This window comes from Corylus avellana, chromosome 11 (genome assembly GCF_965113065.1).
Source record: "Corylus avellana chromosome 11, dhCorAvel1.hap1.2, whole genome shotgun sequence".
Taxonomy (NCBI): Eukaryota; Viridiplantae; Streptophyta; class Magnoliopsida; order Fagales; family Betulaceae; genus Corylus; species Corylus avellana.
Genome location: NC_142500.1, coordinates 6396969 through 6424157, shown reverse-complemented (window position 1 = coordinate 6424157; position 27189 = coordinate 6396969). Strand labels below are relative to the sequence as shown.

The 27189-nt window shown below is 38.3% G+C and overlaps 5 protein-coding genes across 6 annotated transcripts; 3 read left to right on the top strand and 2 right to left on the bottom strand.

Annotated features, from left to right (window-relative positions):
• Positions 1-474: 474 nt before the first annotated feature.
• LOC132166653 (protein SRG1) lies at positions 475-6656 on the top strand. The gene is made up of 4 exons (XM_059577503.2): positions 475-732; positions 4224-4471; positions 5148-5475; positions 6251-6656. Exons 1-4 carry the CDS (start codon positions 475-477, stop codon positions 6485-6487), a joined length of 1071 nt encoding a protein of 356 aa, XP_059433486.2. The 3' UTR covers positions 6488-6656.
• Positions 6657-7461: 805 nt separating this feature from the next.
• LOC132166155 (jasmonate-induced oxygenase 4-like) lies at positions 7462-10510 on the top strand. Its single transcript, XM_088511788.1, has 4 exons — positions 7462-7866; positions 7979-8226; positions 8821-9148; positions 9663-10510. The coding sequence occupies exons 2-4, from the start codon at positions 7994-7996 to the stop codon at positions 9897-9899; spliced, it is 798 nt and encodes a 265-aa protein (XP_088367914.1). The 5' UTR covers positions 7462-7866; positions 7979-7993; the 3' UTR covers positions 9900-10510.
• LOC132166651 (arogenate dehydrogenase) lies at positions 8180-14020 on the bottom strand. 2 transcript variants are annotated; one of them, XM_088511787.1, is made up of 3 exons: positions 12737-14020; positions 11266-12260; positions 8180-8247 (listed from the first exon to the last, which is right to left on the bottom strand). In XM_088511787.1, the coding sequence occupies exons 1-2, from the start codon at positions 13870-13872 to the stop codon at positions 11288-11290; spliced, it is 2109 nt and encodes a 702-aa protein (XP_088367913.1). In that variant the 5' UTR covers positions 13873-14020; the 3' UTR covers positions 8180-8247; positions 11266-11287. The 2 variants fall into 2 exon arrangements, with proteins under 2 accessions (XP_088367913.1, XP_059433484.2); XM_059577501.2 differs by lacking the exon at positions 8180-8247 and adding an exon at positions 10419-10509.
• Positions 14021-17048: 3028 nt separating this feature from the next.
• On the bottom strand, positions 17049-18200 carry LOC132165126 (prephenate dehydrogenase family protein). Its single transcript, XM_059575621.2, has one exon. The coding sequence runs from the start codon at positions 18198-18200 to the stop codon at positions 17049-17051; it is 1152 nt and encodes a 383-aa protein (XP_059431604.1).
• Positions 18201-24060: 5860 nt separating this feature from the next.
• On the top strand, positions 24061-25021 carry LOC148583039 (uncharacterized). The gene is made up of 3 exons (XM_088511506.1): positions 24061-24258; positions 24464-24646; positions 24743-25021. Exons 1-3 carry the CDS (start codon positions 24061-24063, stop codon positions 25019-25021), a joined length of 660 nt encoding a protein of 219 aa, XP_088367632.1.
• Positions 25022-27189: the final 2168 nt, after the last annotated feature.

Below are 27189 nucleotides of genomic sequence, written 5' to 3'. Positions count from 1 at the left end.
TAATGATAATAGGTAAATAATAGATATTCTGAAAATGCTTAAATTCCTATGCAACTAGATGTACAAATATTTTAGTTTTAGGTTGCCTCACAAATGATAGCATTTAAAGATACATAGAAGGGAGGGGGAAAAAAAATCAATGGCACCAGATATTTTATATCCGTATCATCGAGCAACCAAATTTCATTGAGGATAATAAGTGCATCAGATACTTAACCCTAGCAAGTTGAATCTTCAAAATGAATTTGTATTGCCAGACTCAAATTCGATACGCTCACTCATACTTTAATGGAAAGGGTGAACTAGTCATCTGCCTACTCATTAAAGAATTGAAAAGTTATAAAGGCACATGGGTCCTTCCCGTTATTGGGGACAAGGGGGGACCATGCCTTCTTGGTTTTAGTTTTCAAAGCCTGAAGACATATATATATATATATATTCTCTAATTGTAGTATTTAGCAGTACGGCTGCAGCATGGCTGCTCTTTCTGCTACAGCGGGTACTGATCTGCCGAAAAGCGTGCAAGAAATGTCCATCAATGGCAGCGAACCTCCACAAGAGTACATCGTTAAAGATGCCACCTTTGGCCCTGTAGAGGCTTCTCCACCGTTGGGTTCGATTCCCATTATCAATATCAGCTTATTCCTCCCATCCTCATCACATGATGCTGAGCAAGTGGAGAACGAACTCCTGAAACTCAGATCAGCTCTAAGCTCATCAGGATGCTTCCAGGTTATGATTTCTTCAACTTTTGCAATGAAAAGTTTTACATTCATCGATCTCTTGCTTGATTGCTCCTTGGGTGCCTGTTTATTTATTTGCTTATTCAATCCTTTTTGGTGAGAGACAAGTTTGTTTATCTAGTAAAATAGAAAATTAAAGTAGTTGTCGGTACGTGTATTTAAATCAGATTAATAAACGGTGATAAATATTGATCGGTATTCCCTAAATCAAGGATTGAGATAATATTTGTTAACTTTGATTTAATGGATATGATTTTATTTGAATTCAAGGATTTATATCAATAATAAAGTAATTATTTTCATATATTATTTATTGTTTCGAAGTTTATTATTAGATATTATTCTCTTTTGAGATTTAACTCTACTTTATGTTGTGATTTGTTTCTCCACAATATCGTTATTTTTAATTATAATTATATATAACTTAAAAGCATATCCTATCTCTCCATATAAGGATTCTAGTCTCTAGTTCTAGTCTCATTTACACCAAAATAATAAAAATAAGGGTTAAATACTAAATACTCCCTCTGGGGTTTTATTATTTTTTTTTTTTTTCCTTAGGGTTTGATTTTTATCAAAGAAGGTCCTTGTGTTTTTTATAATAGACTAAATTAGTCCTTCTGTCAGTTGACCGTTAGTTGACTTAACGAAAATTCACGTGAACCAATCAAATGTTGACACATGATACTTACTTATTTTTAAAAAAAATTAAAAAAAAAAAAAAGTGTTTTTTTTTTTAAAAAAAAAAAGAAAAAAAATTGCGGCCACCCCATGGCCATTTGGGGGTGGCCGAAACCACCCCCAGCGGGTATTGGGGTTGGCTCGGCCACTCCCATGGAGCCTAGGGGGTGGCCGAAACCACCCCCAACCACCATTCGGGGTGGTTTCGGCCACCACCTTGGCTCCAAGGGGGTGGCTCTTGGTGCCCACCCCCAGCGGGTACTGGGGGTGGCTCGGCCACCCCCAATATTATTATTTTTTTAATTAAAAAAAAATACTTTTTTTAATTAAAAAAAAAATTTAAGTAAGTGTCACGTGTCAACATTTGATTGGTCCACGTGGATTTCCATTAAGTCAACTAATGGTCAACTGATAAAATGGCTAATTTGGTCTATTATCAAAACCACAGGAACCTCCTGTGATAAAAATCAAACCGTAGGAGGAAAAAAATAAAGTAATGAAACCCTATGAGGTATTTAGTATTTAACCCTAAAAATAATAATAATAATAAGAGAAAAATTATATTTAGCCCTTCGGTTTTTATCCGAGATTAATTTAGTGATTTTTTTTTTCAATTTCAAGAAAATATTTCTTAGATTTGGCCCAAATTTAAAATAGGGCACTTTATCATTTACCGTCAAAGTTAACCATTTTTCATATGTCACATGTCTCATTTGACTCGTTATAAGAATACACAAAGGCAATGCCACATCTCAACAAGTACTGTTAAGCCATTAACAGAAAAAAAAAAAAAAAAAAAAAAAAAAAAAAAAAAAACTTTATATATATATATATATAGAGAGAGAGAGAGAGAGAGAGAGACCTAAAATTAAAAAAACTCTCAATTTATTGTATCTAATTTTCAATTTTTGGCAATGTTACCCCTCCCGTTGGGGTTTGGTTGGCAAAATGGTGAAATAACCTTTATTCCCCTAAAATTTTTATAAAATTTCAAATTTACCCTTAATTAAAAAATTAAAATTAAATTTTTTAGAAAAAAAAAAAAAAAAATCAAAACAATTTTTTTAAAAAAAAAACAAAAAAAAAACAAAACAAAACAAAAATTAGGAGTATTTTGATAATTTTCACGGCCGCCATTAGGATTTAAGAGAAAATCTTAATGAAAATGTTGCATATATTGCTAGCGAGATTGGATCGACTAATGGGCTAAATTGATAATTTTTTAACTTTAAAAGGAGTAATTGCAAAAGTTTTCTTGATGAAGTTTTTGCTTTATCCTAGCTAGAGGCGGCACACTAGCAACCCAGTTGTAACGGTGTAGATGTTTTAATAATAAGATTAGTAATCACCTGTATTTCACAATTGGCTAAGGCACAAAACTTTTGCTTTTGTTAATTATTTAATTATTTTATATACAATGAAATCAACATTTCTCATTAGTGGGACACCTCCCAACTAATCTAAAGCTTAAGGTAATGAATTTGGGTTTCACTATTTTATATTAACCACTCATATCAGCGACATATTTCTAATGTGAAACTCAATATCTTTTAATGGTACTCACACGTTTATACTCACCAATCTCTTCTCACACTTGTGAGTTCAGTCACTATAATACTATACTCCCCCTCAAATAGAAGCTTTTCGTTTATTTTATGTTTGTATCAATCTTATGTGTCGTCTCCAAAATGACGTATGGGCTATGTGGGTTCATTCACGTCATGCGGGACTCTAGGACTATTGTGTTTTGCCCATGTCATGAACCCTTGTTTATGCTCGCATTTTGCACCTTTGTCGCCACTCTAGGGACCCATGTTTTTAACTAGTTATGCCATAAACCTTTGTCCCTTACTACAGGAACCCTCATTTATACTCAGACCATGCATGCATCACTTCATCATATTACATATCATCATCAGCTCTGATAGTACCAATACCACTTGTTAATAAGATGGGAAAACTTTACTAAGTACCCCCAAACTTCCACCCGTTTTGAAATATCCCTCCTAAACTTCAAAATCTCTCAATTTAGTCCCCTGAACTTTCAATTGCTTTCAATTTGGACCCCTCCGTCAGATTTTAAACGTCACATGACGTTTATACCCCTGACTATTGTATAAAATTCCAACTTTTAAAATGTTTTTTTATTTAAAAAATAAATAAAAATCAGGGATATTTTGGTCTTTTTTTGAATTTTTAACAGCTAAAATTAACGGAAGGGTCCAAATTGAGAGCAATTAAAAGTTTAGGGGACTAAATTGAGAGATTTTGAAGTTCAGATGGGGGTATTTCAAAACGGGTGAAAGTTTGAGGGTCCTTAGTGAAGTTTTCCCTAATAAGATTGATGTCTTGAGGAGTCTTTCAATGACACTATATTATAACATGTTGAGAAACTACTCCACTCAAAAACTTAAGCCTATAGATTTTAACTAAAGTATCATACATTAATCACTCACATTTGTAATATCCTTTCAATATAGAACTAAATCTTTTTACACTCACGACCTATATACTCAACACCAACATCTTTTACAAATCCAAGTTTGCAAAAACATTTATCAAATCAGTTATACTAGAGGTTCCATCAACTCATTCTATAGTCCTATGTGTCATGTCTATAAAATTCTATATGCACCAATGTTTCAGTTTATGCTTTCCTAATGAGATCGGGACTTAAATTCTGCTGGGAATTTAAAGGAAATGAACGAATTTTTTGTTTATTTATTTCCTAAAAAATAGATAATTTCTTATCTCTCTCTCTCTCTCTCTTTCCTTCTGAATTATTGTTTAAAGTTTCAGGCAATAGGCCATGGAATTTCGAGTTCATTTCTTGACAAGGTCCGTGGAGTTGCAAAACAATTCTTCTCACTTCCAGTGGAAGAGAAGCAGAAGTACTCCCGAGCAGTAAATGAGTCTGAAGGGTATGGGAATGATGTAATTGTCTCAGAAAAGCAAGTTCTTGACTGGTCCTATCGCCTAACCCTAAGGGTTTTTCCAGAAGATCGAAGAAGGCTCAATCTTTGGCCGGAAAATCCAACTGATTTTGGGTACTAAATATTCTTATTTCTTCAATTTTTTTCATTAATTTCTACATTACAAGATCACTTATATAGAACACTTAATTAGTGCACAATACCATTTTCCAATATGTTAGAATAATTCCCTATATATATATAGTCTTTGTCATCAGCTTGTACCGTAAGGTGTTGAGTTAAGTCCCGCAACGAGCGCAACCCTCATGTTTAGTTGTATTGAAAATATCATCAACGAATAAAAGCAAGGTGTAGCCGACCCTTTTAGGCTTTGTTTAAACCAAACCACTCATAAATCTCTATCCCTGCTTTCTGTCTTTCTTTCGTTTCTATATATATTTAATTTTTCATTGCATATATTATAAGTTTCTTCACAATCACATGTACAAATGAGAGTGGTTTCATGAAGTCTTTGTTAAAATATTGATTAAGTGATTAAATTTATCTCTTCCTATAAACTTAAGTTTTTGGGATAAGTGGTAATTTAACATGGTATCAAAGCCAAAGATTTTGGAATTAAACCTTAACTCCATCAATTCATCCCATTTAAATTAAATATTCTACATGTTGGACCTTACCTATTAAAAGGGAGTTTGGGTCCACATATGAGAGGAAATGTTAAAAGATTGATTAAGTGATTAAATTTACTTCTTCGGTGATTTAACCATCTTCAAATATTTGTTGCATGTAGAGAGACTTTACATGAATATGCAATGAGGACAAAATCTGTGGTGGATCTTCTGTACAAGGCCATGGCAAAGTCACTGGAGTTGGAAGAGGATAGCTTCTCGAAGCAGTTTGGAGACAATACATTGATGCAAGCCAGGTTTAACTTCTATCCACCATGTTGTAGGCCTCATCAGGTTCTTGGGGTCAAACCTCATACAGATAGGTCAGGAGTTACAGTTCTCTTGCAAGATGGAGAGGTTGAAGGCCTTCAGGTTTTGATTGAAGACAAATGGGTTAGAGTTCCCATTGTTCCTAATGCTCTTCTGGTAAATCTTGGTGACCAAATGCAGGTACATCTTAAACTTTTCTACTTGTTATAGTCACATTTATGACACCCATCTGAAAGAGAGAGACACATATATGGGATCCATCAGTTCAAATAGGTGGTCGAGCGACTTGGGCCGTTTAAAACCTATCAAGTTAGGGCCGATTGGAACCTTAAGCGAATTAGGCGGCTGCCATAATACTCGGTATCGAGTACGGTTTTCTATTTTTCAAGCCAAACGACGTCATTTGGAGGGCCTTTTTTAAATTGATTTTTTTTTTCCCAAAAGGGCATTTTAGTGGCCAATTTGACATTTTTTGAAATTTCGTGGGGCTACTTTATTACATTTTGAATATTAGAGGGCCAACTTGCAACTTTTTTTTTTTTTTTTTTTGAAAGGTCCAACTTGCAACTGGCTGATAGTCTGGGGAGCCATTTTATATTTTTCTCATAAAAAAAAATAATAATAATTAAGGCCTTAATTACCATCAATATTATTTAATTAAGGCTCCAAATTATGGTATATAAGTAATTGAGAAAGACATTAATATCGTTTGATTCTCTTAAAATCTTCAACATTCCAAAATTTGGGTCATCTCTCCGTTCAAATGAACTGGTATCTTGTTAGTTATATTAGAAGAGTATTTTTGTCTCCTCAAGAAGTAAAAAGACAAAAATATCATTTAAATATAACTAATTGAATACTCTCAAATTCAATTAAAGTAAAGAGGATCCCAGTAATTAGCCTCAAGAGAAAGCATTTAATTTGAACCCATTGTTTGTATGATAAATTGGTGCAGATAATGAGCAACGGGATATTCAAGAGTCCCATGCACAGGGTTGTGACAAACACCGAAAAGATGAGAATGTCGGTGGCTATGTTCAATGAGCCGCAGCCGGACAGAGAGATCGGACCGGTGGAGTGCTTGATTGATGAGAAGAGGCCAAGATTATATAGAAATGTTACGAATTATGGCGCTATCAACTATGAGTGCTTTCAGAAAGGCAAGATTGCACTTGAAACTGTCCGAATTTAAAGTTTTCATTTAAATCCTCAATTTCCAGTTAATAACTAATACTTCCGGCATGGAAGGAAGATGGATATTCTAGTTTGGGACTTAATTTATGTATTAATTGTGGTTTGTATGTATAAGACAATGGATTAAGCCATGAAAGTGGGTGTTAAGATGTAAACCGATAGACGAGAATAACTTTTATAGGGATTTGGCACAAATTAATTTTAGAGAATGGCACATTAGCATAAAAGAACAAAAGTGAGTGTTATAAAAACAATAAATATTTATATTTATCATTCTCTTTTGATAATATTTGGTGGTTTTATGACTTACTTTTGTTGTTTTATGTTAATGTGTCATCCTCTCAATGGAGGGCACAAGGAAATTAAAGTGGCATTAATTTTAGGGTTAAATCATGTGTTTTGTGCCAAAATCAAATAGCTAAGTTTTCAAAAATGTCATAAATAAACCCACCTGGTACTTCCGTCACGATTCTGTTAAATTTTTTGACAGAGCTCCACGTACCCCTTACACGTGAACTGCTACCTGTGTTTTCAATCCAACACGTGGACTGATACTTGTGTTTTTAGTGCCATGTCCGATTAAAAAATTAATAAAATAATATGTAACCAAAAATAATAATAATAATAATAAATAAACCAAAAACATGATATCACACCAAACTGACATGAAATTTCATAATTAATAAAATAATTAAGCAAAAAATTTGATTTGTCAATGATATACTTTTAATCATTTTATCAATTATAGACCGTTATCTCAATTTATAAGAAATTATAGTCAAAATTGTAATACCTCAAGTATTTTTCTTATCTTAAAGAGTTTAACCTAATAAAAAATAAAATATTTAATTATTTTATTTATATTATATTATTCAATCACAGTTTTTTTTTTTTTTTTTTAAAATATATATATATATATGGCTGAACTCGAAAATTAGGAATTTATAATGGCCGCTTGCCGTGAAATTGCATAGTCTTCAGTATACCTTCTCACACGTGTACGAAGTCAAATTTTCCTTGTTCTTATCCTTTGACTAAACAAAAAACAAAACCTTTTTCTCGTTGGAACTCATGCTCTATAAGTCAACCAACCCTGAAGATTATATACCTCCATATCCATATACAGAGTGCTTCATACAAGCAAGCATGGCCGAATCTGCCAAGAAAGAGTTGCCACCCAAAGCTGTCCAAGAGCTGGTCATCAATGGCGACCAACTTCCAGAAAAGTATATTCACAAGGGTGGCGACGGTGGAGTCCTGGATGTTCCACTGGTCCAGATTCCGGTCGTCGATCTTGCTTTGCTCTCATCTTTCTCAACCAGCACAGAAGAGCTCCTGAAACTTTGATCAGCTCTAAGCTCATGGGGCTGCTGCCAGGTATTATCTAGATCGATCCTCAAACCAAACTTCTAAATCTACTTCATGGATCTTGATTTTCCTGGGAATTTACTGAACATGCATGCTCTAACGATTGTCTGAGCTGTTTCAGGCAATAAACCATGGTATGACACATTCATTTCTAGACAAAGTTCGTGAAGCTACGAAGCAATTTTTCCATCTTCCAATGGCAGTGAAGAGAAAATACTCGAGAGAAGTTGATGGCATTGAAGGGTATGGAAATGACATAATCCTCTCTGAGCAACAGACGCTTGATTGGACTGACCGATTGTATCTTACTGTAAGTCCACAAGACCAGCGAAGGCTCAAGTTTTGGCCTGAATCTCCAGAAGATTTTAGGTATCCCCATTAACTTATTATCTGCAAAAAAACAAGAAGAAGAACAATTTTAAACAAGAAGAAGAACAATTTTAGGAGATTATCAGTTATTTAAATGCATATTGATGTTCATGTTAGTTGTGGTGAAGTATAAATCGGCTTCAGTCATTCAAGTTCTGTTTAAGCAGATGTACACACGGAGAGAAAAAAAATTCCAACTTCAGAAAAGTACATTAGAAGGCATAAAAAGTGATTAAACAGATGAGAATTACCATCACTGCTATTAGTGTTCATGCTCCTCTGCCTGCTCTGGCTTCAATCCTAAAGTTTTGAAAACTTCTCGATTGAAATTGAAGGTGAATAATAAAGACAAGATTCGAACTCCGGACATTTTGTCTGATACCATGTTTTTCTTTCTTCTATCGTATCTGTCAAAGAACCTGATACCTTTGCAGAGGCAGCATCTCAGAAGTGTCGGCAACCGGCCATTCGAGAGGATTGTTAAATCATCATTTATTTCAAACGCTTAAGCTAATATGAAATGGTAAACTTGATTATTTCTTTACTTTAGACGCATGAGAAATAATCTGATTTAATTGTTCACAAACACTGCAGGGATATTCTAGATGATTATACCATCAAGTTGGGAAAAGTAACTGAAGTAGTCCTTAAGGGCATGGCAAGGTCACTGAACTTAGAGGATGACTGCTTTTTGGAGCAATATGGAGAACGAGCAAAAATGACTGCAAAATTCAACTACTATCCAAAATGTCCAAGGCCAGATCTTGTTCTTGGGATCAAACCACATGCAGATGGATCAGGAATCACTATTCTCTTGCAAGACAAAGAAGTGGAAGGCCTTCAGTTCCAGAAAGACAATCAGTGGTTTAAAGTTCCAATCATTTCTGAGGCCCTTCTCATTAATGTTGGTGATCAAGCAGAGGTAACCATTATGGCTCAGATTGTGTCATATTCATCATGCTCCAGAGTGGACTAAACAGTGCCCACATTCTAGAAATTCTATTAAGCTAGACTTCATTAAGAGTGTGTTTAGCAGTGTGATTTCGCAAGTTAAAATTGCGATTTGAAAAAATAGAAATATTTGCATTTTTTTAAATGAGTGTTTTTAAAAATGAACTATTTTAAAAGTTAAACTGCAATTTTATTAAATGTTTAATTACGTTTTTAAAAATCAAATTTTCAAATCACACTATTTGAAATTGCAAACTCAAATGAACCCTAATATAAATTAGGGTAGCTTTCAGGTTTGATATGCCAATGCCCATTGTTTTAGCTGGTACCAACTAGCAGCAGCATGTTCACTTGTAAGGAATCATTGCTCGATTCACAATAGTCAACTACAGATTCTGCCTTAGGAAATAAACATTTTGTTGGAAAAAGCAGAGGTTTCATTATAAATGGTTTGCTTGCTTTAACTGGTTCTGTATGATACACAGATAATGAGTAACGGAATATTCAAGAGCCCAGTACACAGAGTGGTGACAAACTCAGAAAGGGAGAGGATTTCTTTGGCCGTGTTCTGCATTCCAGAACCAGAAAATGAGATTGAACCGATTGATGGGCTAGTGAATGCGTCAAGCCCAAGATTATACAAGAAGATAAAAAATTATGCTGGTATCTATTTCCAGTACTACCAGCATGGGAAGAGACCAATTGATGCAGCTAAGATTTAATTTGTGTTGTCCTAATTTCTTGTGGTTTGTACCTAAAGATGATTGCATTGGATTTTAATGGACATAATAATGGCAACAGCTTGATGGCAGTCGATCTGAGGAAATGTATCCAAATCCTTGAGCATCTCTGGAAAATGTTGAGGAAGATTTTTTGTTTGTTTCTTTTTGGTTTCTCTTTTATCTTTGGATACAGGTTAGTTTTTGTATTTCCAACAATTATGGTACCAAAAATAAGAAGAATTTATTCATTCGTATCAGAATTCACATGAAGATGGGAACAAGAGACATGTCACTCTTTCTCAAATTACGCCATAACTATTACTCTAACAAATGATACATTAACCTGCTTCCAAAAAATCAAAACCTAAATGGAGAGGGAAATGTTAGGTGCTCTGCTAGAAGAACATCAGGAGAGCACCTAGCATTTCCCATAGAAAAACGATCAAAAATTCAGCTCCATCAACGGCCATATCTTCCTTCACATTACAGGCCACAATGTCTTCTCTAGCTGCCCCAACCCTCATTCTATCTTAACCTTTCCTGTCCTTGAATCAAATCACTTCATACTAGTGCATCCATTGATCTATATTTCACGTCATAATAATCATAACTGCAACACCGAACAACTGTCTTCAGCATATTGATTAAAGAAACAATTCTTATATGCATCTACAAGTACAGATAATTTTACACCCTAATAGGCATTCAGCTGAACACAGATCAAGTTGCTGCCATAACACAGCTCCAAGAAGTTCAGAACAATAGCAATCCTAATCAACATCAAAATAATATATTTACTGATAATAGGTGAATAATAGATCTTCTGAAAACACTTAAATTCCTATGCAACTAGATGTACAAATATTTTATTTTTAGTTTGCCTCACAAATGATAGCATTTAAAGACACATAGAAGGGAGGGTGAAAAAAAATCAATGGCACCAGATATTTTATATCCGTATCATCGAGCAACCAAATTTCATCGAGGATAATAAGTGCATAAGATACTTAATCCTAGCATGTTGAATATTCAAACTGGATTTGTATTGCCAACTCTAGGTACTAGCAATATCACTATTAAAGATCTGAATATTGAACAAAAATATCATGCGAGTGTCTCTGCCACTTGCTACAAGTAAGATGCAACCTAGCAAAGCCATAATCCTCCAACCTTAAAAAGGTCTGGGTTCAAACTTTCAAACCCATGAATTCTTTTTTTTTTTTTTTTTTTTTTGTCTTTTATTCTAACAACAAGGAGTACAAGAAGTTAAATTTCAACCATGAAAGAACTGGCAGAAGTGGCCACAAGAAGAATTAAAAGTTAAAACTAATAAAGAGATAACAAGAAAAGTACCAGTACCACTTACCAAAATAGCTGTAACATTTAACTCAGTTCTTTTGGACATCAAGAGCCTCCGAAGAAGATGTGAGCGCAGCACTGCTTTCAGATAGTTTTGGCAACATGCGTTTTTCCAACAATACTTGGAACTTCTCAGCATTCTCAAACAGTTGCTTCCGAAGAACACCATGCAATCGCCCAAAGAGCTGCTTCTTCAATGATTCAAAGGAATGGTCCAACCTCTCTAGCTGCTCCATCGCATTTACGTTGTACATGAACAAGCCATAATAAAGATCAAAGCTATCCCCTGCAGTATTCTCCACCAAATTCAACAAAGTCTCGTAGCCTTTTGTGTTAATCGGAGTTGACTCCAACTCCAACTTTTCCAAAACCCTTCCCATCGTGTGGGTAATGAACTGCGACCCTGCAGCATGCCAATCATGTTCTGTACAAGACATTTCCACCATTCGGCATCCTTCTCGTGCAAAAATATCAAGAAACCGGTTACACCGTGATGCTCTTGATTCATCACTTCCAACCCTAACCTTATCATAAACAAAAGGAAGACCATTCCACCCATTTTTACCACTCTCAGGTCCAAACATAGGATGCGTGCAGAGAACATCAAAATCTAGCGGCAAATGTTGAAGAAACAAACTTCTTGGAAATTCTTTCACAGACAGTACATCAACAAACAGAGTACTTCTCTTCAATCTCTGAACCGGCAATGATCTCAGAACTTGCTCCGTAGAAAGAATGGAAGTACAAAGAAGAATCACTTCAGGATGCTCTTCACAAAGATCGTCAGCATCAGAGAAGTAAGAAACCCCTAATTTTTTAGCTACATCAGAGTATTCCGATCTAGAATGTGCCAAAACTGTGTGACCTTGGCGTACAAAGGTCTTCGCAAGGAACTGGCCGAAGTTTCCAAATCCAACAACCGCAATTTTTAGCTTCGAGCTGTCTTCAACGCAGTCAGAGATCTGCCCTTTGTACTCATACGGTTGAGCAATATCCTGAGACCTGAATATTAGAATTAAAACTTATATATAAATCATTACGAACATGGTCCTTGCAGCATGATTCATCCTCAAATCCAAATATTTTTAATCCCATCATTCATCCATGGTAACTGACCAAGATGATGTAATTCCACCAGGATCACAGCTATCAACACCAAAAATAATCAAATAGAAGAACCAAAATCTCAACCATCTTCTACAATCTTGTATACAAAGCTTACGCATAAATAACCATAATAAGAAAGCTTCTCTCATCCTCTGGTTCATTTTTTTGATAACCCATATTGTTTCAAAGTGAAAATTTTAATTAAAAAAAAAAAAAAATCTCCTACTGCTAAAAATATCAGATTGGGCCAGGCATATTCATTTCGACTGCTCTCCAAATCTAAGAGCAAAGAAGCAAGGAATGAAGTATCCCAAAAACAAACTATACCCAAGATTAATTCCACACCAAATCTAAGGCTTTGTGACTTTTACCTCAAAGCCAACGAAGAAGAAGATGGCAATGCAGCTCCATTTCCAGGCTGAGACCAATTGGGCAACCGAGTGTAACTGTCCTGAGAATTCTGCACCTTCTTTGCATTCTCAAAGAACTGTTTCCTGACCACATTATGCAACCGCCCGAAGAGCTCATTTCTCAAGGCCTCGAAAGCCAAATCCAACTTCTCCAACATCTGCAGCGCGCTCTTGTTGTACATGAACAAGCCGTAGTACAAATCAAAGCTATCTCCGGCCGTATTCTCCACCAAATTCAACAATGTCTCGTAACCCTTGGTATTAATGGGCGTGGACTTCAAGCGCAGCATCCCCAACACCCTTCCAACCGTATGGGTGATGAACTGCGACCCCGCCGCGTGCTTGTCGTGCTCGGCGCAGCTCATCTCCACCATTTCGCAACCTTCTCTCGCGAAAACGTTGAGGAACTTCTCGCACCGTGAAATCCTCGATTCTTCGTCCCCAATTCGAACTTTCTCGTAGACAAAGAAAAGCCCGCTCCAGCTGCACCTGGCGCTCTGGGGTCCGAACATTGGGTGCCCACAAATCAAATCGAAATCGGCGGGCAAAAGGTCGAGCAGTAGATCTCTGGCGAACTCTTTGACGGAAAGAACGTCGACGAACAATGTGCTGCGCTTGAATCGGTGGAGGGGGAGGGAGGAGAGGACCCGTTGGGTGGAAATTATGGAGGTGCAGAGGAGAATGACTTCTGGGTGTTCTTCACAGAGGTCGTGGGGATCTGAGAAGAAGGAGACGCCGAGGGTCTTGGCGGTGTGGGAGTAGTCGGAGCGAGAGTGGGCGAGGACGGTGTGGCCTTGGCTGACCAGGGTTTTGGCCAGGAACTGCCCGAAGTTACCGAAGCCAATGACGGCGATTTTGAGGTGCTTGCTGCTCTGGAAATGGACGGCCGCCAGCTTCGATTCGTAGTCGAACGGCTGGGCGGCGTCGAGAGCTTGCACGCGGAGGGGTCGGCGGCGCCGAAGAGAAAAGGCGGCAGCGGCGGGTTTCGAAGTTAGAGAGTGGTGCAGAGGGCAGAGAGAGGGGAGACAGGGTTTGGGTGGCGGCGGTGAAGGTGAAGGTGACGGTGAAGGGTGGTGCAGAGGGGAGAGAGAGAGCATTGTGGCGTTTTCTGAGGGATGCCTCGTCGATGTTTGTTTTTTTGTAGAAGTGAATATGTTTATGCCGCAACCGAGCAATGTTGAAGGAAAATAAAATATTAAACCTTTGATCTGATGGAAGGAACGTGCCAGATCTGCACATGCTTGATTGGATCCAGATCTCTCGAGTATCCGGTTGACGGCTCAGACTTTTTATAAAAGATTTAAGGTGCAAAATATGTCACATCATCAAACAGCTAGATAACAGCCTCTAAAACGTAGACTTTAACGGCAGAGGATAGTGAAGCTTCAAAGAACATTTATTACTCGGTAATTGTTGGGGTTAATAAGGTTTTTATATTCCGTCAATCTCATTAGATCTGTTTCTTTTCAAAATATATATATATACATATATTAGAATTTGTAAATTTATGTGAACTCTATATAAATTAATAATGGACATATAAATTTAATGATTGATATACTGAAGTTGGGATAGAAATTTTCTCTAAACTGGTATGAAAGAAATATCCTCCAACTCATATAAAATAGTATCAAGCGTTTATAAACATTTAAAAAGCACATTAAATTTAGTCTAAATTAGTAAACTGCTATTAATGAGGTTAAGAATTTAATGTGCCTTTTAAATATTTGTAGACACTTGGCATTATTTTACATGAGTCGGAGGATATTTCTTTCATACAGGTTTAGAGGAAATTTCAGTCTTTAAATTTGTACAAGGATATGGAGAACTTATTGACCTATTTATCTTTAGAGTCATGATACAACTTACGCCGGCGTGCTTCAACAGTGAAGCACGCCAGGCCAAAATTTTTTTTTTTTTTTTTTCAAAAAAATTAAAATAATAAAATAATAAAAAAAAAATTCACGGCCGGCGTGCTTCACTGTTGAAGCACGCCGGGCGTGCTCTATATCTTTACCCTTATCTTTAATACCATGTCCATGTCAAAGAAGAATGGTTCCAAAATTTCCAAGATAAGGAAGATGATTCTCAAGGAAGAGTAAATTGAGTAATACTATAGTAGGAATTTTTTTTTCTTTTTTTTTTTTTTTTTTATTCTTATAAGTAATATGATTTTTAAAATTATTATTAAGTTTAAGAAGAATTATTATAGGATTTTGATCTAATAATCATTTTAAAAGCAACATTACCTTTAGAAGATGATCAAAAGTCCTACTTAAAGTATTACTCTTCAAAATCAATGGAAAATAGTGATGGTTTTCTTCCCAACCGTTTTTAATGGGGTGGTCCATGCTCTTGGGTCATGAAGAATAATTTTAGGGTTTAATGTGTTTTTTATACTTTTTGTGGTTTAAAATCAAACAAAATTGCTGCCTCAATTTTAGAAAGTATCGTGTATGGCCACCCAAGACGTATCTCAGACACCCCATGGGCATTGGAGGATGGTTCGACCACTCTCCGTGACTAAATAAGAATGTAGTCGCTCTCAATTTTTTTAAAATTGATTTTCAGATGCATGGGTCCATTATTCCTATTTAGAGTGTGTTTTAATTGCATATTCCTAAGTATTTTATATACGACTTTTTTTTTTTTTTTTTTTTAAACTCTTGAACTACTATGTGTTTAAAGAATACCTCATAAATTTTAAAAACTCTCAATTTAATCCCTCTGAACTTTTAATTTGATTGATCTCATTTTCCTCTGTTAGATTTAGCTGTTAACAAAAATGCCTAAAAAGCGAAAATACCCTTCATTTTTCTTTTTAATAAAAAAGGAAAAAAATTGTCAAGCTAGACTTACACTTGCAACCCGCCATGGGTCAAGAAACCAACGGTTAGGTCTAGCCACGACCCAACGTGGGTGAGGAGACCCACGTCTAGGTCTAGCGGCTACCCAGCCGTGGGTCAGGTCGTGACCCATGCTAGGTCACAATTGTGACTTAGCGTGGGTCTACTGACCCACAGCTAGGTCACAACCTGACCCATGCAGGTCACGACTGGGACCCAACGTGGATCTTTAGCCAAGACCTACTTGGGTCACAGCGTGGGTCAATTTTTTTTTTAAAATTTGAAATTAAGCGTACATTTAGAATTTTATAAAAAATTTAGGGGTATAAAAGTCATTTTATCATTTTTAACGTTTAAAATCTGACAGAATAGGGTCAATTAAATCAAATTAAAAGTTAAGGACGTTAAATTGAGAGTTTTTGAAATTTATGAAGGTTTTTTCAAAATGTACGGTAACTAAAGTGAATTTTTCTTTTTTAATCTAAATTGCTAATTTGATAGAGGGTTGCGCGTGGAGCACATTGTTAGAGAGAGAGAGAAAATTCCACCCTGTCACAGTGGACTAACTCCACATTTTTCTTAGTATATTTAGAAAAGCAAGATGTACCAATAGGAAACACTAGGAATGCTGATTAGGATTGAGTTGGAGCATGGTTGAAGTAGCTTACAAATGTTTTTAGTATTTTAAAACGTGTTAAATAAAAAGTTGAATTTGTTCGACAAAAATTTTCAAAAATGTTTCTTTGACTTTCTTTTACTTAAAAAATAAAAAAATAAAAAAAAGAAAGCACTTTCAAAAAAAACTTTCAAATGAAGTGTTTTATATAAATCTCATTTAAACTCTAGAATCTTTATTTCTCAATGCAATTTTAAAATGCTCTAAGAGCACTAACAAGAGCTTCCTTGAATCTACCCTCACCCTAAATCTTTCGGGGATTTGAGATTTAAAACCTCTAGTTTCAAAAAAAAACCAACTAACGAGTCCAATCCCAAATTTGCATAATGCACATACTTGTTCGAACTTTAGCTTCACGACAACCGAACTGAAATGGATTATTGAACCACTTCAGGCCATTTAGGAGTGGTTTCAGCCACCCCCGGCTAGAATGAGTAACTCTTTTAAAGCTTTTTTTTTTTTTTTTTTTTTTTTAATAAAGGATATTTTGTTGTTTGAAAGAGATAGACTTAATCAATAATTTGGAAAGCCATTAATAATAAAGCTATTGTTTGAGGAGTGTACGTATACTTTTCCTTTTTGTCTAATTCCATCATTTATATGAACACCAAAAATCTCAACCATCATCTACATTTCTTGTATACATGGCTTAAGCATAAATAACCATGTTTGTTTCAAAGTAATAAATAAATAATAATAATAATAATAATAATAATAATTAAAAAAAAAAAAAAAAAAGGCTTTGTGACATTTACCTCAAAGTCAACGAAGAAGAAGATGGCAATGCAGCTCCATTTCCAGGCTGCAGAGACCACTTGAGCAACCGGCCGGTGCAACCATCCTGCGAATTCTGCACCTTGGCTGCATTATTCTCAAACAATTGGTCCCTCACCACATTATGCAGCCGGCTAAAGAGCTCATTCCTCAACGCATCGAAAGCCAAATCCAACCTCTCCACCATCTCCAGCGCGCTCTTGTTGTACATGAACAATCCGTAGTACAAATGAAAGCTGTCTCCGGCGGTGTTCTCCACCAAGTCCAAAAATTTCTCGTAACCCTTTGTGTTAATGGGCGTCGACTCCAAGCTCAGCATCTGCAGCACCCTGCCCACCGTGTGGGTGATGAACTGCGACCCCGCCGCGTGCTTGTCGTGCTCGGCGCAGCTCATCTCCACCATTTTGCAACCTTCTCTCGCGAAGACGTTGAGGAATTTCTCGCACCGGGAAATTTTGGGTTTTTCGTTGCCGATTCGAACTTTCTCGTAGACAAAGAAGCGGCCGCTCCAGCTGTGCCTGGCGCTCTGGGGCCCGAACATTGGGTGCGAGCAAATCAAGTCGAAATCGGGGGGCAAAAGGTCGAGCAGGAGGTCTCTGGGGAACTCTTTGACGGAAAGAACGTCGACGAACAATGTACTGCGCTTGAATCGGTGGAGGGGGAGGGAGGAGAGGACCCGTTGGGTGGAAATTATGGAGGTGCAGAGGAGGATGACTTCTGGGTGTTCTTCGCAGAGGTCGTGGGGGTCGGAGAAGAAGGAGACTCCGAGGGTCTTGGCGGTTTGGGAGTGGTCGGAGCGAGAGTGGGCGAGGACGGTGTGGCCTTGGCTGACCAGGGTTGTCGCCAGGAACTGCCCGAAGTTGCCGAAGCCGATGATGGCGATTTTGAGGTGCTGGCTACTCTGGAAATGGGCTGCCGCCAGCTTCGACTCATAGTCGAGCAGCTGGTGGGCGTCGACGGCTCGCACGCGGAAAGGTCGGCGGCGCCGAAGACAGAAGTCGGCGGCGGCGTGTTTGGAAGGCAGAGAGTGGTGCAGAGGGCAGAGAGAACAGAGAGAGGGTTTGGGCGGTGGCGGTGGTGGTGAAAGTGAAGGTGAAGGGTGGCGGTTGAGAGGGGAGAAAGAGAGCATTGTGGTGTTTAATATCTCAGGGGAAAAGGGTGTTAGGTTCTGAGACTTCTAAGCCCAACAGAGGGAGAATCAAAGCAAGCTCTTGCGTCTTCCAAGTTCCTACAACTACAAGGTGGCTCCATTGCATTTCATGGAACCAACGTGCTTCTTTTTTAATACAAAAAGGGAAATCACACTATACCCCCAAGTTTTGGGGCAATCTTCAATTTGACCTTTAATATTTCAATTTTTGCAATTCAACTCCTAAACTTCTAAATTTTTACAATTCGACCAATGTTATCTTAAAATTCTTATATTGCTCCTAATTTTTTATAAAAATTTTTTTAAAAAAATTAGCTGTGGCCATAGCCACCCCTTCACTATTTAGCCATTTTTGCTCCCTCATTTTTTTTTTTTATATAAAAAATTAGGGGGTAATATTGAAATTTTTGGATAAAATTGGTCGAATTGCAAAAATTTAGAAGTTTAGGGGGTGTATTGCAAAAATTGAAACATTAGAGATCGAATTGAAAATCACCCCAAACTTCGAAAGAGTAAAATGTAATTTTCCCATAAAAAATAAATGCCAGATCAGCAAATGCGTGTTTGTTTCATAGGAAAAAAAAAATGAAGCTTCAAAGAAAATCTATTTACATGTTTTCTACATCATCAAACACGAATGACGAATGGTTCCAAGATTTGCACGAAAAGGAAGAGGATTTTAGGTTGATGGAGAAGAGCCTGTTTTAGGACCTTATGAAAGTGATGGTTTTTCTTTGCCACCTTTGTTTTTATGAGCTGGATGGTGCTTTCGGTTACGAGGAATAAATTCTAGGGTTAAACACTTGTGTTGTATACGTAATTTAATGTGAGATGATTAAATGGGATCCTTAGTTTTAAAAAAATAGTATGGTAGGTGATGATGCTCATGAACAACTCATAAATGAAGTTGCTACTTTCGTTTCTATTTTGTCTAATTTTTGAACGGTGTTACTTGTCTCATATGCTTCACTACTTGTCTCATGATAGACGCAAGTACTTGATGGGTTGGGTCTACTTGATTTCATAAAATTGATAGGTCTATTTGATGGATCGATAAGGATATATTTTGAAAGTTTCGATTAAACGGATATTTCGGTTAAAATCGGTTTGATTAATCAGGTAACCTTGAGCTTTTAATTGGCAAAAAAATTGATTGTTTTTGGGACTCAAATTGTATTTTGGGACTAAAATAGCTTATTGAACCAAACAAATTTTAAATGGGCCAATTAATTAACACAATAAGAGTTCATCATACATATGTTCTATTAAAAAAAAACCTAGCTAATGCCCTTGTAATCATCATTCTAGGAAAAAAAAAATTATTATTGGTTAATTCGGTTAACTGAAGAAAAAAAATATTTATACTGATTAACCAAACAAAACCGACGTCGATATACAAATCTTTAACCAATTACCAACTGGCTTCTAGGAGTATGTTGTTAATCCTTGATTGACTGCACGTCACAAATACAAGGCTTAGAAGCTCGCCGAGCTACTCGGACGCCCAAGTTAGTTCAGACTTTTTGTGAGGGGTTAGGAAAGTATATCTAGTGTAGTGGTAAAAGAGAGTAAATTATTACCTGGTTCTGCTGTTACTTATACGTTTTGTCTTGTATCTTACGAGGTTGCCTTGGGTTCCGGGGCTCCCAACCCCACTTCAGATGCCATGTGGGTTGTCCTGCCCATGCAGTCTAGAGTCCCGACCCCCTCTCTTTCCAGGCACCCCATGTCCTATAACAGGAGCTTAGCTGGGCCTATCACTTCTCTCTTTCAAAGCTATCAATAAATTCATCAACAACAAGAAGATTACGATGCTTCTATCTTCGACCATCTTTTGTTGTCTCAACTCAGCCAACCACATTGCCATGTTCCACAACAATCTTTGCCAAGTCTAGTCAAGCATCGTGGTTTTTCATGGATCAGAGTTTGGCAGTGATTTTCGTTGTTTTTGCAAAGCGCATGAAAGAGAGAGATAGCTACATTTTGTCAAAAACTAAAGCTCTATTTGTTTCGATGCAAAATGTTTTTTACAAAAAATTTTATATATATATTACAATAGTCCTTGGCCGAGTCCAGGTCATGTCCCAACGGGGTCCTGGGCGAGTTCCAACTGAGTCCCAGTGGTGCCTCGGGTGAATCTTGAGCAGGTCCAGTTGTGTTTTAGCTAGGTCCAAACGATGGCCTATTGAAGTCTTATCAGAGTCCTGGTGACGTCTTGGCTGGGTCTATTGATTTGAGAATGAAACGTACAAACTCAAAAAATGTTCTACGATTTTCAAAAGCGAAAACCAATTTTTCAAAAATTAAAGAAGAATTTTCAGTCAAACAGAAAAATATCTTCCGTTGACTATTATTTTACGTCGCGCCAAACGCCCTAAAATACGGAAAACGTTTTTCAGAAATCATTTTACGTCAAAACAAACGAAGGTAGAAAATTATTAATTAAATTATTTTAATAGAATACCGAAGAATTTAGATAAGCTGATGTTTGATGTTTTTGAAAAGTGACTAGCTAAAATATGAAAAGTAGTGCATCTTTAATTATTTTAGTTAGAAATTTAGAGAAGTGTAGGTGAATGACCTAATGTGGCTTTGCATTGTTTTTTCAGGACTTGTATGTGCCTCACTCAATCGATGCAAAAAGATTAGGCTTTAGATGTTTATTACGTTGGCTTCGGTGGATAATTAGGACCCTTGAACTATAGATTAAGCCATCTTGTGGCCTTAACTTTTCATTTAATTTCTGTTGTCATAAGCCTAGTCTATTATTCATTCACATTAAAAAAATAAGAGATTAGACAATATCTAAGCACATAATTAGTTATGGAAATTGCATAGTAAGAATTAAGGCCAAGTATTCCATTCTTTATTGGGAAAAATATAATTTAGTCTCCTAACTGTCAGTCATTTTCATTTTAGCCCTCTAATGTTCAAAAAGTGATAAAGTAGCCCCCAAACTACCAAAAAGTTACAATATGGCCACTCTGTTAGTCAACACCGTCAAATTGGATGAAAAATGCAAAACGACGTCGTTTTTTGAGCTTAAGTTACTAAAATGCCATTTTGAAAAAAAAAAAAAAATTTAAAAATTGATTTTCACCCACCTAATATTCGCTTTCACTTATATAACTCGTCGACCTACCACCTCTCCATCAACTCCTCCACCGAACAACGATTCTCTACCTTCACCGACACTGTCAAGCGGAAGTGGAAGAATCCGACCATTACAATGCTTTTGTCGATATGGGTTGGCGGAGAATTCTCTTCGACCTTCTTTTCAATGATAAACCAGTCTTCTTACAGAAATTCTTTCATTCAATCTTTTATACGAACAGCTAGGCTTCATGGGTTCCATGGCCTAGACCGCTTTCTCTTTGGGGTTTTGCCAAGCAAAAGCTCCGATATGGCCAACTTAGCTACCCTTTTCAACGACTGGCGAGTTGCCGTGGATTCCGACGCAAGAAACTCTAGCAACAGAGGGCTGCTCTTGGTCATGGCCGGTGCCGGTAAATACTTGCCGGATTTGGGTAATTCAGAGAGTTACCCAATGGAGTCGATAAAGAGGAACTTGGATTGGGTGCATGTTACAGCGTACGATTATTACGTGCCAGAAAGGACCATGTCACGCACTTTCATGCGGCTCTGCATGGCCGATTGAATGGAGCTAATACTAATGACAGTATCCAAGAGTGGAAGAGAAGAGGTTTTCCATTGGGAAAGTTGGTTTTGGGTTTGCCCTTCTGTTGGGTCATGGATCAGCTCTTAAAGCCCAACGAGTCCTAAGCCCGATCTCAACAAGACAGCACACCCTACAAGGCCTCGGACAGCTTAATCCGAAGAGGTTTCAGAAACCGAGGAAGTCTTGGACATGAGTCTGAGACTTCTCCTATCAGTCACCGAACCCGAGACTCAACTCCTCGAGAGCAAAATAGTCAAGAGCCGAGGGTAGGCCAGTCATTTCACAACAAAAGCTCTCTAAAAAAAAGCTCTCTACAAGTGATCATTATCTCACATTTAAAAAAGCTTTCTACAATATGGATAGCGGTCAACGTACAAATTGTCCCTACATAAACGGGATAGGTAACCATTCAAATTCAAAAGGTTATCTGACTCGAACAAAAGCCTTATCACTTATCCCGGGATCTTACTGAGATCACAAAGTGGTGAAAAATCCCTACCCTTATCAAATAACTGCGAAACATATATTGAGGGATAGGAATTCCGAGACGTACGGGAAACAAACTCCACTCCATGCCTATAAATACAAGTCTCAACTTCAATCAAAGGTAAGCGCAATCTTGGCTCAGAAACGTTGATTGCTTATACACTCCTTCCTCACATTCTAACTTAGGCATCAGAGCTTCCCCGCCGGGACACCACCATAGGCTCTAATCCTGTTTTCTTTCTGTGTGTAGCCTGACGTATCCTCAAAGTTCTCAACATCCCCTGTAAGGCGTGCCATATCACCATCTCGAAAAACTGTGCATCAACAATTTGGAACAGTCTGTGGGAATATCGTTCATTTAATCAATTCTCATCATCTATTACTCCGATATGGTGACTACACGTTCCCATTCTCAACAAAAGTGTCAAGCCGACATACCCAGCTCGGCAATCGGAGTTCCTCCTAATCTAGCTGATTTTATGAAGCAGATAACTGATTCTATGAATGCCTTACAAAAGTAGAATGAAGATCTCGACACCAGGCTTACAATCGCCAAAGGCCGAAACAGCTGGAGGGATCAAGAGCGGGCAAAAAAGCGAGCTAAAAAGCCTGAGGATAGGCGTGAGAAAGAGAAATGTGAGGAGATCCGTCGAGGGAAGCAGATCCAGGGTCATGACCACGAAGATGATATGAGTTCAGTTTAAGCCAGCCATCACACAACTGTCCAGAACGAAGAGAATTGCCAACAGACAAACCCTAAGAGGTCTCGTCATACTAGATCTCGACGGGAGCAATCTTGCCAAGAGGATCGTCGCAACAAAGGGCATAACGAAAGCAATGTTAATGCTAACCTGGAGGATCTCAAGAAGAAATATGAAGAGATGGCTCGCGTGATGGCTAATGGCGAAGAGAAGTCCACTAGAGGGGAGCTCATGGAGAACACAAATCTGCCATTCACCACTCGGGTCATGAATTTTCCCCTACCTGACAAGTTCAAGATGCCTCGAGTTAGTAACTATGATGGCACAGGAGATCCCACGAAGCATATGGAGAGTCTTCGCGCGCATTTTATCCTCCATGGCACCCCATATGAGATTTCGTGCAGGGCCTTCCCCCTAACTTTGGCTGGAGTAGCCAAGGATTGGTTTGGAAGGTTCCCAGCCAATTCAGTAGATGACTTCAAAACTATAGGGCGCCTCTTCTTAAGTCAATTCTTGGCTACCCGGAAGAGGAAGAAGAATTCGGCCTATTTACTCTCCCTTGTTCAAGGGAAGGATGAGTCATTGAAAGAATTCATGCTAAGATTCAACAAGGAGAAGCTAACGATTGAAAGCCTGAATGAGGAGACAATACTCGATGCTTTGATGCATGGAGTGAGGGCTGAGGGGCCGTTGATGGCTGAGCTAGCGAAAAGTTCCAAAAGTAGTGACTCTCAGCCAATTCATGAATAAGGCTAAGGAGTACATTAATCAAGAAGAAACTGTCAAGGCTCTCATGAAGTCTCAGCGAGAAGAAATCCAAGCTAAGGGTAGTGCTGGTAAGACAATACTGGCTAGCTTTGGAAAGAAAGAAGAGAAGAATGTGAAGAAGTCAGGGAAAAAGACAGCCCTATCGTATCCGAGGATGGATCCTCAGAAGCTGTAGAGCCCGAGGTTCACCCCATTGAATACTAGCATGACCGAGGTATTCATGGAGATCAGGAGAGATCCTGCCTTCAAATGGCCGAGTAAGATGAAAGGTGACCCTAAAAGGCGCAACCCTAAAAAGTTTTGCGAGTATCACCGTGACCATGGTCACTTAACCGAGGAGTGCATAACCCTAAGGCAAGAAATTGAAAACCACATCAAAAATGGGAAGTTGGTGAGATTCCTGGTAGATGAGCGAAACCGAGGAAGAAACCTTCAAGAACCACCGTTATTCGAAGAAAACTGAGAAGCCCTTAGAAATCGAGAAGTGAGGCCGAGGGATGATCGGTATTTCGAGCCGATACCTAATTAGCAGGCAGAACCAAGACACGATCGGAATGCTCATCCACCTCGACATCAAGACGTAGTGAGAGAGATCCACACTATCTCAGGGGGGAATAGCTGGAGTAGGAAGATCCAGTTCATCTAGAAAGACTTATGCAAGAAAAGCGCAGATTGAAGATGAAGTTTTGTCTGTAGAGAGACCTCCAAAGATTGCGAAGAAAGATTTAATGGCTATGTTCTTCTCTGAAGAAGACGCCAATGGGGTCATGATCCCCTATGATGATGCGTTGGTAGTAATGCTGACGGTGGCCAACCATTATATCCACTGAATCTTAGTGGATAATGGCAGTTCGGCTGACATTTTGTATTGGTCAGTCTTCAAGCAGATGGGTGTTGACCGTGATAGGATCCAACCATTTGATTCGTTGTTCGTAGGATTTGCAGAAGAGCAAGTCCAACCGATAGGACTCATATCTCTCTTGGTCATTACAAGGACAGATCCCAAGCAATCTACGACCATGGTGGATTTCTTAGTGGTCGATCGACCATCTGCTGACAATGCAATCATTGGTCGACCATCCCTCAAAAATTTGAAGGCTGTAACTTCAACTTACCATCTGATGATGAAGTTCCCTACGGAAGAACGGGTCAGAGAAGTGAAGTGAGATCAAACCGCAGTGAGGAAATGTTATAACATTTCCCTCAAGAAGAACTCAGATCTGGTTCCATTTACAATCGGCACGATGGGTAGCAGAAGCAAAGACCCCCCTAAAGGGGAACCGGTCGAGCCATTAGAAGTGGTGAGACTGGAGGAAGGCAAAGTTGTGAAGATCGGAACACAACTCACCTAAGAAATCCGAGACGCTCTCGTAACTTTTCTTCGAGAAAACCTGGAGGTATTTGCATAGACTCATGAAGACATGCCGAGAATTAGTCCCGATGACATTCTCCATCAGCTCAATGTAAATCTGAGCATGAAGCCAGTGAAACAAAAGCGAAGGAAGTTTACTCCAGAGCAGAATATGGCCATAGCCGAGGAGGTAGAGAAGCTACTCAAGGCTCGGTTTATAGAAAAAGCATATTATCCCGACTAGTTGGCCAATGTCGTGATGGTCAAAAAATCCAACTGGAAGTAGAGAATGTTCGTGGACTTCACAGACCTCAATAAAGCGTACCCAAAAGACAGCTTTCCTCTACCACGTATCGATGCGTTGGTAGATTTGACTGGTGGATACAACCTGTTGAGCTTTATGGATGCTTTCTCTGGTTACAACCAAATCTACATGCATCCAGAAGATCGCAAGAAGACCGCGTTTATAACTGACCGAGGCTTGTACTGCTACAAAGTCATGCCCTTTGGTCTGAAGAACGCAGGAGCGACATATCAGAGGCTGGTCAATAAAATGTTCCGAGACCAAATCAGACGCAATATGGAGGTCTACGTTGATGACATGCTGGTCAAGAGTGTGCTACCACAAGACCATGTAAATGACCTGCATGAGACATTTAAAACATTGAAGCAATACAAAATGAAGTTAAATCCCGCGAAGTGTGCATTTGGAGTCTTGTCGGGAAAATTTCTCAGTTATATGGTGTCAAACCGAGGAATAAAAGCTAACCCTGAGAAGATCCAGGCAGTCTTAGATATGCAATCCCCTAAAAATATGAAACAACTTCAACAGTTGACAGGTAGGATCACAGCGTTGAACCGATTCATTTCTCGGTCAACCGATAAGTGTTTTCCATTCTTCAAAATCTTAAGAAAATCATTTGAGTGGTCTGAAGAGTGTGAAGAGGCCTTTGAGCAATTGAAGAAATATCTGGTAAGTCCACCCCTGTTAAGCAAAACTATTCCTAGAGAAGCACTATATTTATGCTTAGTTGTCTTCCTAACAGTGGTTAGTGCAGCCCTTATCCAAGAAGAAAACGGCATACAAAAGCCAGTTTTTTTTTTTATTAGCAGATCATTGAGAGGAGTTGAGGAGCGGTACCCTCAAATGGAGAACTTGGCATTTACGCTAACTATTGTGTCCAGAAAGCTCCGCCCATATTTTCAAGCTCACACTATAAGAGTCTTGACCGAGTATCCATTAAAGAAAGTACTCAGGAAGTTAGATCTGTCTGGCAGATTAGCTAACTGGGCAATCAAACTCGGAGAATTTGATATTGAGTTCCTCCCAAGGAACACTATCAAAGGGCAGGTACTGGCTGATTTCTTAGCAGAATTCAGCAATTTACCTACCACCCAAGAATGGTAGGGAGACGAGACATGGGTAGTCTATGTGGATGGGTCCTCAACCAGGAAGAATAGTGGGGCCGGTGTAGTATTAATCACTCCAGAGGGGGAGGAGTTATGTAGCTCCTTGAGATTGGAATTCAAGACTACTAACAACGAGGCCGAGTACGAGGCAGTCTTAATAGGACTCGGCTTAGCTCGTGAGATGGGAGTTGAGTTTGTCGAGTTACGAAGCGATTCGCAGGTAATTGTCAGACATATCTGAGCAGAGTTCGAAGCCAAAGGAGATAAAATGAAGTAGTACTTATCAAAAGTACAGGATTTGCAGAATTCTTTCAAAAAATTCTGTATTATAAAGATCCCGAGAGAAGAGAATGAAAGAGTGGACCAGCTAGCTCGGATAGCGTCGACAACCACTAAAGACATGGAAGAACCTGAAGAACCCATCCAAACTTTAACACGACCTGCCATAACCGAAGCGGTCTCGGTCTCAGTTACCGAGACTATACCCGAATGGCAAAGGAGCATAATGGAGTATAACCCATCCAAACTCTACAAGTGATCATTATCTCACATTTAAAAAAGCTTTCTACAAAA